This window comes from Colias philodice, chromosome 26, assembly GCF_061535455.1.
Source record: "Colias philodice isolate Cphi_HAF_F1 chromosome 26, ilColPhil1 Martin Lab GWU primary, whole genome shotgun sequence".
NCBI classification, from domain to species: domain Eukaryota; kingdom Metazoa; phylum Arthropoda; class Insecta; order Lepidoptera; family Pieridae; genus Colias; species Colias philodice.
In genome coordinates this window covers 3,481,147-3,492,948 of record NC_143111.1, presented here as the reverse complement: position 1 = coordinate 3,492,948, position 11,802 = coordinate 3,481,147, and the positions used below count along the sequence as shown (strand labels likewise).

At 30.2% G+C, this 11,802-nt stretch overlaps 1 protein-coding gene across 1 annotated transcript in view; it reads right to left on the bottom strand.

The window, feature by feature from the left end:
* Positions 1-5,280: 5,280 nt before the first annotated feature.
* LOC149476842 (synaptotagmin-10-like) overlaps positions 5,281-11,802 on the bottom strand; it is a 52,199-nt gene continuing 45,677 nt past the window's right edge. Inside the window, exons 8-10 of the mRNA XM_089711226.1 lie at positions 11,013-11,184; positions 9,044-9,244; positions 5,281-7,549 (exon numbers count right to left, since the gene is read on the bottom strand). Of these exons, the coding sequence (XP_089567352.1) occupies positions 7,546-7,549; positions 9,044-9,244; positions 11,013-11,184 (377 nt within the window). The 3' untranslated portion in view covers positions 5,281-7,545. The remainder of the gene's footprint in view (positions 7,550-9,043; positions 9,245-11,012; positions 11,185-11,802) is intronic.

Genomic DNA, 11,802 nt, shown 5'->3' with positions numbered 1-11,802 from the left:
ACTGTATGTGTTTTTATTCAATTAACACTTTAGTCAAAACATTTTATTCATTTGATTTACAAAGAGCGTCCATATTACAACACCAGTTGTTTCTATTTCGGTTCCCTTTTGATTTCTCTCTGTATTCCACAAGCCTTTGTCTAGACTATGACAGACGGTACGTATTCGCGCGACCACGTTTGCCCTTTCTTTGTACTTTTGTAATAGTTTTTAAGTGTTATATGTTTCATTAGAAGATCAGTTCCTTCAGTTGCATTGGTAAGCCATTTTTTTAATCAACCAAAACAAATTCTTCGATAATTTGAGTTACGTGTTGTAATGCGTTATATTGCAATACTAATGCGTTTATAACTTTTCATATTAAAGAATTCCTTCTGAAATTCCGCAATTCTTTCCAAAAAAAGCAACACCAAATATTATCTATTCACAAAGTATACGTGTGTTACCAAATAAATAGATACTGTAAGTCTACTTAGATAAAAATAATAGCTATATGAAGCTAAAGCTAGTATGTAACTTCAAGTTCCAATCTTTAAATAACGTAAAAATAACATAGATTCCCTCGGATTTATTTCAGGCTCCTTATTATAGCTTTTAATCAGACAGACTACCTTATAACAATGCCATCATTTTCCAAAAATACTATTTGACTTTCATGAGCATAACGATCAGCTTACAGCATCTTGTTAGAGCTCAGGTGTCAAAGTACTTCATTACGTTCAAAATAGACGATGTTCAAGGAAAATGGGAACGTAAAAAGTGGATAAAATAGTATTTTGGTAAAGGGGTTCCGTATTTTGTTATTTAAAGTATAAGTTAGGAAAATCTAATTATTGGCTATCAACTATTCTTACATTCAGATATCGTGGCAAAAATAACAAACTAATTGTATGACTGCATAACAATGAATAAAATAATTAAAATAGAATATAAGTAGATTAAGAACAACGAACTTATAAAACATGGTAGCAAAACTTTTCAATGGTAGTTTCTGTGTAAGTACCTAAAATAAATATATCTAAATTTATTCAAAAAGTCTTATGTTTTCTCATTAATAAGTAAGGTTCTAAAACACAGATCCCTAAAAGCGGTCATTTGTGGTATCTGATACCATCTAAAGGTGATACCGAATAATGAAGTTTGAAAAGTTCCAAAGATTTAATCACATAATGGGCGTAACAATTTATGCTTAAAAAGATTATATCTTTCAAGAAGTACTTTACAATTACTGTTGTTACTCTGATTAATGAAAGAATTATAAATTGAATGAAGTCTAAATTCGAAGGTAATTTTATGAGAAATTTGTCTGGATTGAATGGATTGAATGGAGAAGGATAAAAAGGACTTTTTAACATTCAATGATGTAAATAAAGTTCTAAATTTAACTAGAGAATCAAATTAATCGATAATAAGAAACGTAGAATTATGCATGTCGTTATATGAAGTTTTTCAGCACTATAGATTTTTAAAGCTAAAAACATTTAACATTTTTTTATAACCCAGCAAACTTTCTTTGAATTCCATATTATGTTTTTGCTTACTTCACTAATACACGTCTACATCCTTAATTCTATAGTTCTTTGAAAAAGACAAATGTATCAGCTGTAGATACTAAATATATCATGAACAAATCTCTAATAAAACAGCTGCATACTTGTGTTACGAGATTTGTCAATAGCCTTTATATTTTTTTAAAGAAGAATATTTTTATACAATTTATTGGCCAGTGTGTGTTACACTTAAATATATAACGGAATATATCATATAAGTATAACATAAATAATCTAACGGAATATATCATATAACATAAGTAATCTAATAAATTATAGAATTGCTATTTAAAAGTAATTGAACACCTGGGCCTTTCCGACCCTTTTGCTTATCTCTCGTTTTCCTTTCAATTCTAAATCCAATGTATCAATTTTGTTAATTCATTTTCACTGGAAGCAATTTTAAATCCATCCAAAATCACTTAATACGATTGAATGGCTCATAGTATCATTATGATATCATTATATTATGATAGTATATGAAATAATTTATTCTGGTAAGTCCAAATGCTTGCGTTCAAAGCACAAGCACAGGCACAAGCATGTAATCATGTTGTTTGTGCATGCGTCCGTGTTTGTTTGATTGTACCGTAAACGCACGGGCTGCTTGTCAGGTAACTTGCCGGGCTGCTTGCCAGGCTGCTTGCCAGACTGCTTTCCAGGCTGCTTGCCACGCGTCTGAACATATGGTACGTTACCATAAGAGTGTTATTAAAAATTGCAGGTGAGTTGTAAAAGTAGAAATTAAACAGTGTAAAGCTAAATAGATATAGGTAGTATTTAGATTTCTGTATCCTTGTTTGGTTGAACTTCTTGAACACAAATATACATGAAAATATAATTTATTACAGTAAACATAATTTATTACAAGTTATACTGTAACGAACTCTCACTAACAAAAATAAGACGTAGGTAATAAATGCTAGTCCAAAACAAATCAAAGTTTTTGTGTACTTGAGAAGTGGAAAATTCTGAGTAAACCTAGTATAATTCTCAGAAATGTTCTTTTGATCGTATGAACAGTTTTCATGTTACTATGTAACATAGCTCTGTTTTATTTTAACATAATATAATATTACCTTTTCAGATACTAGTTTGAGATGAACACACAATAATAGCATAAAACTAAAAAATATGCCCAATTACATAGAAAAATAATCAATAAAAAACCGAAGAATAAATTCTTGTAGCGGATTGTCTCCCTTGAGAATTTACTAATAAAAGTTTGTCATAGCAAACATCTTCACCGGCTGTAGGTAATAAACTGAAGAGGTCAAAGAGAAGATTATTTAGTTTACCGTGAGACGACTTAAGTTCAATGGGAAACATTTTAATGAAAAATCTTGTTTTTACACGTGTTTCTCTCCTCTTACTATTTAGATAGAAATGTACAGAGATTCTTAGTACTCGCTATGCTCATAGCGTTATTAAATTTTTCACGTCGCTTTATATTATTATGGAAATATTTCACATAATGTTAAAATGTTGATCAACATCGGATATTGTGTGCTTTGTGAAAAGACAGCTAAATAATTACGCGAGGGCAAATTGAACTTTGATACTGATTGTAACAAACATATTAGGTATGAGTTATTAAAAACCTACAGGCTACATATTATAATAGTCAGATGTAAGCACATAATATACAAATAATATTTATAACTTTACGTTTGCTATGTGTGAAAAGTAATCAGATATACAAGTGACCTTTGATGATATGTGATTTTAAAGGTATATCATTGAATGTCTTTCTCAAATTTATCCTTAAATAAGTTATTTTTCTCTATAAAGTACTTTAAAATTCCACTCAATGAAAATCCATTAGCTTCTCAGCTTTGACCAATAATGATCTTCGCCTTATGAAGCTTTAGATATTAATTTGGAATATCTTTGAGATGCGACTGCAGAATTTAAAGGACGCTGAGCCTGCAGTTTCTCGTAAATGAAAAATTATTGATTTTATTTAATTGAAAAAGTTTTCTAGTGACTTTACCTACTGTTTGTTTACTTTTTAACTCAGAAGTTTTTAGATTAATCACAGTTGATACAATTTGCGTATACAGAAAACAAAGAAAGTGGATAACTTACCGACGTATTTGTGGTTCCATATGCCTTAATAAGTTTCTAAATCATCATAATTGTCTGAATTAGGATTTTCTTTAGATTTAGAAAATTGATATTAGGTAGATATTATTAGGTACATAAGGTATCATGTAACCACATCATAGGCAAATCGATCATATCAATATCTATTATTCAATTTACTTACCTCATATTTTCATACCTTAAAAGATTTGACTTTAAATCTCCTTAACTCTTGTTTTCTTAGGTGCTAATGACCAAAATTCTATCTTGTTTTAGTCATACAATTATTGCAAAGTATTCGATCATCAAAACTAGTCAATCGGAATTTAAATGTATGTATGTAGATACCCCATAACTCTCAAGGGATTGTAAGGGATGGGGTTGATTTTTATTCAAATCTACATCTATTGTGTGACACAGCCCTATTTTTCTCATGGAATAAAATATATTACCATTTATTAAGTTGGGTGAGAGATTTATTAGCATAAGCTTAGTATGTTATCTCAAACGACATAGTCTTCAGGATTTAACCTTACATTTTGCTTAAAACATACTTAGGTCACTCAACTAGTGTAACTGTGCATTTAGACCAAACGAACATAGAGCTAGAGCAAAAGCATTTTTTGGTGATCTTTTAGTGTTAACGAAAACTCGAATTCAGTGTTGTTCAGTATTAGAACATTGCATAGAATCTTTTGGAACGCACTAAGAACAACGAAAGAATGCTCTTCCCCTGTTTACACAAGAATTTGACATAATGGGGTTAGAATGAGCGTTCGCTCGTTTGATCTAAATGCACCGTAAGGTTTCTTTCTTGGTTAAGAGGGGGCATAAAGCAAAATAACCAATCTTCTATCAGATGATACGTGTAATATTCAAGACTAGTATCTAGTTTGATATATATTTTATTTTTTAGATTTGGTCTTGCATATTACACGTATCATCTAATAGAAGATTGGTTATTTTGCTTTATGCCCCCTCTTAATAGCTGTGGTGTGTGTTATTGAAGATGGCAGGAAAAATAAAACACAATATAAAAATATCAACATTTTATTCATAAATCAGTATAATCTCTTACATCTAGACAGTTACAGTATAAAGACTTAAGGAATAACGAAGTATTACGATAGTCCGTACAAAAATAATTACATCACATATTATTATGTCCATCTATTGTACTTTTTCAAAGATATATTTTTTATATTTCAAAGAGAAAAAGGTACACAAAGCTTTGGGATAGATTATGCAAACATTTTATTTCATATAGACGTATAATATTTTATATATTATAGTTTATTCCATAGTTCATGAAAATATTTTTTATCACTTAGGAAAATCGATATGTTGACATTTTTTTCCTATAAAACTTGGCAAAACGGAAAGTTTTTTTTCCGTACAGTTTTATTTCACACAAAAGCGTACATACAAACTAACAAAAGTTTGTAGAATGTTTTATATACATACTTGTGTGCGTTATTAATTTATCAAACCATTATCAATGCCTTTAAACAGAAATTTTTATACATATAATATCTATGCATTATTATTTAAAAATATATATACATATATAACAACATAAATCATATAATATAGAAGATTAAAAGGTTAAAAAAAATTACCTTTTTTATACCATATACGAGAAATAATTAAAATACACAAAATATCCAAATACATACTCTACATACAACGATATCATAATTAATATTATAAAATAATTAAAGTTCTGTAAACAAAGTTATTAATTAGATCACGTTTAAGGACCAAACTAATATTGATCTTGTTAAATTTCCCAAAACCGTGACAATTAATTTTAATTGAGTTATCGCAGATTATAAACTTTGATACAGGTGATATTACTTTGAAACTATAATGATATTTTTAGGATATGTTTCGTAGATACAAAGACAATTTAGTCACTAAGGTTTATATAACAAAATATTTTTTATTTTTCATGTGAGATTTGCTTTTGTTACGTTATTAATTATTATATTATATGTAAAATACATATAGTATACAATTTTGATTGTATGTTTATCATAGCATACGAAAAATGGCTGAAATAGATGGGATATAATTTAAAATTAAGTACCAATACATGTATGAACAATATAGTTTGTTCAGCAAGAAGAAAATAGTATCATTTATTCATTTATATCTACTCTGCAATAGATTGGCTTTTAGAGAATGCGGAATGCCAATAAGGTGGCCTCTGAACACTTACTATTTAAGTGTATTGAAACATCAATCAAACATCAATTGTTTTAAAATATAGGGATATATAAAAACTACTTTGACAACTACCTTCTTATTCTATATTTATTCATAAATATATATTAATTTATATTTAATATTTATACACTTCAAGTAAAATATGATTTTTTGAATATTTTTAACCACTTTTTATGAGATCAACACTGATAATTTTTCAAATTATTATTAAACATGGATACACTACATAGGGTTAATATAATTGAAATACATCTACTCGTAAAACGTATTTTTTCTCAATTTTTTGCATCTACAACTTACATGGAAATTCGGAAAATAGTGGATATTTTATATTCCATTTTTTAAAGAAAGTAATTTTTATAAGCTATATATTTATAGTTTTTTCGTATTTTTCATATTGGAACTCTAAAATGAAAGCTAAGAGACATATTAAACGAAAACCAACTCCTAAGTTTACGTTTTTATTATGATTGAAAAATCTCATAAAATACAATATTACAGTATAGAATACAGATAGATACATTTATACGTTAACTTACAATATCAATTGAGTATCATATAGTAAATAGTAAATATATATAAGTACAATAATATTATATTAAAGCTTTATTTGCATTCAATGTCGTTTACAACGGCGCAGCTAACGTAACAAAAATTACTTTTTTTATTTAAGTATTTAATTTGCAAAAATCCATCTACTTATTGTCAGACGTAAAGAATGTCAAACATTCAACTTTTCAACAGCGTATTCTATAGAAATGAAGGTCTTCGCCGATCAGCGGTTTCTACCAGACAAAATTGTGCGGAAATAATGGAAAAGATAATTTTTGCTACACAATATATCATGAGATTTATAAACGCTTGATATGATTAATTATATTTTAAATCTATTTCTATATTAAGTAATAGACAACAACTTTACCATCTATTTAAAGATATATGTACATGACAAGTCTTGAATTGAAGTGTGCGTTTGTAAATAGAGTTACAAAGATATAGAGAGGATGAAAGATATGACACGTCAAGGAACGGGCCTCGAAAGTTGGAATAACTCAGATTGTTATATATTTGTGCTTTTATATCAAAATTATGAAGTTTTGAAGTGAAAACTTCTTTAGCGGCGTTGATCACTTTTTCTGTAATGGGTATAAAATCTTAAACTCGCGTCAGGACACGTGACCTGATCGAAAAAGCGTAAGAGGGATGGATATCAAACATGCTGAACGTTAATAATCAAGTTTTCACTTCTGCCGGCACTCCCGGAGTGCAACCCGTCTTTTTTTTATCAAAAAATACGTTGTTATAAGAAAAAGTGTAAGTTATATTTACTATTTATTTAGGTATTTTTTATTTTGTAAGTAAGTTTTTAAATAGAGTTATTCCATATAAACCGATAGAATAGAAATGACGATGACAATGATTATCTAACACGGCTACATACACCAAAATATACGGGTACACAAACAAGAAATCTAAGGGATAAATTCATTTTCTACATCAACGCTCTAAAATATACACTTCTACTGATTACTGAATATCACTTATCTTGTATCTCTACAGTAAATGGACATACAACCGTTTCTATCGTCTACTTATAAATCTTTGGCATCTCGAGATTACCTGATGTCCTCAATTCCTTGAAATTTCAGATTTCTCCCAATATTTTTCTTGCTTGATCTCTTCATCTGTAATTTTTAAAGATATTAACTAATTTATTCCTAAATAAATTAAACATAATTTATATATTAAACTTTACACGTAAATACGGAAGTATTGTAAAGTAGATTTTTTATTTTGTTTATTCTTTACTACAATAACATTTTAGCGCGAAGCTGCTCAGTCAGTGTGTAACGTTAGTATCCGTATTTGAAGTGTCAATATCAATGTGTATAGTGTCAGTAACAATATGTTTGCAATGTCAGTACCAAGTCAGTACTTGTGTGTTTGTAGCAACAGTATCAATGTGTATAGTGTCAACTGTCAGTGACAATGTGAAAAATTATTTCGGTGTTAGATAGCTCATTTATTGAGGAAGGCTATAGGCTATATATCTTTACGCTAAGACCAACAGGAGTAGAGCCACGTGGGTGAAACCGCGAAGCGCAGCTAGTCAATATATGTATATGTGGCATCAGCTGCAGTATAGGTAATGTCAGTAACAACGTGTTTCCAATGTCAGTATCAATGTATTTGTAGTGTCTGTAGCAGTGAGTGTGTAGTGGCAGTATTAGCCTGAGTACAAGTATACATACAGTACTTGCACCCTACGTCAATATAGTCTCAGTATGTGCAGTGTCAGTACTCGTATCTGTAATGCCAGTATCAGTGTGTGTAGTGCCCGTATACGTACAATACTTGCTCCCTATGTCAATGTTAGTGTGTATATACATTTTTTTAAGTGGGGAAATCTTCCAAAGATACCCACGGCCCCCTGGGGAAGTAGCCGTGGGTTATGTCAGATTCTTACCGACTAAAACCCCACTGTGTTCCGTCGAGCCGCTTTAAAGAGCAACTATGGAGTTTCTTGCCGGTTCTTCTCCATAGATACTGCTTTTCGAATCGGTGGTAAATGTAAAAAATAATTTGGAAAATCCAAAAGTGCACGCCTCATAATTTTTTTTTAATAAATATTTATTAATTATTATTTTTGTTTATTTAATAACAATTAAACCACATCGAATCAGACCCTGAAAAATGAAAGGGTTCTATTCCTGAGCATACTCAAGCGTAAGAGAAAAAAAAAGACTCGATTAGTAAAGTATTTCGGTCGCTATCGTGTTAACAAGAAAAAGGATCCGCACATACAGACACACGGACGTCCAAGACAGAACTTTTTTAAACTGTTTTTTAACTAGTTTAAATAACAAAAATGACATCAAAAATATCATGAACGTTAAAAATAGTGTTTTTTCTTAATATGTGTGTGTATGTATTATCTTACAAGTGCAATGTATGATACATAAAGACATTTTAAGTTTGAAAAATCAGATGTTTTGCTCGAAGTGACAGTAGTACCCACCTCAGCGCTTCGCTTATGAGGCGTGCAATATGTATTGACGTTTCAAAAGTGCTTTTCGAAGAAGTCTAATTGAATAAATAAATGTTTGAGTTTTTGACATTGAGTTAATGATGGGGCCGCGGGTATTGGTTGGAATCGTTCCGCGACAGTGTGTACATACCTGCCGCTGAGGCAGCCGAAGGGCGGGTCGCGCGCGTGCGGCGCGTGCGGCGCGGCGGGCGCGGGCGGGCTCTTGGTGAGCGGGTACCACTGCGCGACCGGCTTGCGAGCGTTGTCGAGCATCTCGAGCCAGTGCTCGCGCCCGATGCCGATCATGTTCGAGCCGATTGCGGTGCAACCGATTAGCTCGTTTTGACCGATTCTGGTATCGAAAATAAATATATTTTCATTTGATTTACCCTTCATAAGCAGAGACAAACAATTGATACGAAGATGATGCAAAGGAAACTATGGAATAACAGAACTTCCAAAATAATCGTGGAAGAGTTTATAGGAGGCTTTTGTAGGAACTTAGTTTAGCTAAACTTATTTTTTGCAATAAAAGCTTTCATTCATTCATTCATCCCTTCATAAAAATAATATACAGGAAACTCCTTTAAAAAACTAAAACAACAAAATGACATCAAAATATTTTTTTTTTATTTTTTCTAACTATGTTTACATCCCTCGGCTTCACGCAGCTATAACGCTCCGCAAATATTATGGCCATGGTGTCTACGAAAACATAATATTAAACGTAAGCGCGCGTTCGACTGGCTAAGGTTATAGAAAAATTTAAGAAATCATTTAATGAAAAAAAAATAGTCAGTCAAATAGTCACTCTATATAAAAAACGATCAATATAACACAAATAATAAAATATTAACTGACTGTATTCCTATTTTCTTAAATAGATATAAAATTGAAAACAAGTCACGAAGTAGTTAACATAAAATTTAATACTTATAACATTTTACTCTATATCTAAATAGGAAACTCTCTCGGAATCATAACTTTTTATGAAGTTAATACCAACGGTACGAAAGTTACGTAAGGATGTGTAATTGTGTAGTCTAAACTTGTTACTAAATTACTTTTCAAACGCCAATTTATCGTGAAGGAATATTGGAAAATTGATTACTTTTTAACACACTTATTAGGTTAACTTGTATGTTTGTAAGTTTGTATGTAATATTAAAAGAAATATTTAATTCAAACACAAGGATTTGTAACAATAAAATAATTTTATGAGTTTATCTTATTATCATTAATCAACTAAATAAAATTAAGAGCGTGTTTATTTACATAAATACCTGCATACATTTTTTATATATTTTATTCCATTTCAACATTGCATAACACAATGTAAAACTTTATTTATTATACAATATTTCAATAAAACCAACACAACACTCCGAATAAAACAATTCCAACGAACCCTTTGTGAAACCCAAACAGAGTTTATACTTTATAATAATTACCGTCAGTAAATGCAACAAAAATCAAACAATATAGTGAATATGAAAACAAACACGTGCAACGCTGAAGCATAATAATCCAATTAACAATATTTGCTGAGTAACTGTTTGCATAATAGCTGTTTAATTAATATATGAATTGTTTTGAAATGCGTCTAATTGCTTCTTAGTGCTTTATCTGATTTCAGGAATTGAGAATTATTACGGATTAGTGCAATATTGAAAATGAAGGTATTTTGAATTATGTTCGTTGAAATTGTGGTTTTGATTCCGATATCTAATATATTGAATTGAAATTTATAATAAATAAATAAAATAGTGTTGTAATGGAACCCGAGGATACAAAAACAAACAGCATTTAATGAGAAAAAACTTATTTGCAAGTACAGTTTCCGGAAAATTGTACTTATTTTAACTCTAAACAAAATCGGAAAGTTAGCTAATGATTCACAAATAGATTAACTTTCCTTAAGATTATTTTTAAATCATTACGGACTTTAACGAGGAAGAAATTTTTTAATTTTTTTTTAAATGTAACAAGGTTACACAAATAGATGACGCAAGTCTTTAAAAATGAAAAAAAATGCATGAAAAAAATATTCTTAGACAGAAACCTTCTACAAAAATCTTAACAAATGAAAAAAAATCGTTTAGTATCAAATAAATACTTACAAATCATAATCGATGACTTTGACGAGTAATGTGACGTCATAAACATTTTCTGCGGGTAGATCGAAAACTAGCGCCTCATTGTACACCGGATTCAAAGTGTTCTTTTTGACGGTAGTCTTCTTTTTCTTGATACGCTTCCCTTGACAAATCAGGCAGATCTTCACGTAGGGATCTGTAACAAAGTATTTATTTGGAAGTTCGTCTTGGGACTTGTAATAATTGTATGGTTTCGTCGAAAATAATATGTTTTACTCTGAAATAAATGGGATATTAATCTACGAGAAAACTAATAAGTGTGAGAACATTTAATGAGAACTTTTTTTATTTAAGAACTTGTTATTTTTAAATTAAGAGTATGTTCATATTGCAACTTGCAACTTTCAATTGTTAAATAGCGACTAGGGAAATAAAAGAAAACTTTCATGCTTTGTTGTTGAAAATTCAAATAAAAGAAAAATTAAGTCGATATCGTTTCAAAACATTAATGTCAGTATCAGTATGATGTCAGTCGAGCTCTAAGGGCGCTTGTGCACTACAAGGAATTTTACTGTCCGGCATTCCGATTTTTTACGGTCCGGTGTGGCATGAAAAAACCGATGAATTGCTTGTGCACCTGTCCGTCTTTACTCGGATCAGTGCGGTACAGTTCAAGGAAGTTTGGCGGTATAATGCTATCATAAATGATTGTTTTTGCATTTTACAAGAAACGAGTAAAAAATATAGAAGGTGAAATATTATATTACTTCGTTATAATAAAAAGTAAAGTTCCGTAAGAGATTTAAAATGCGTG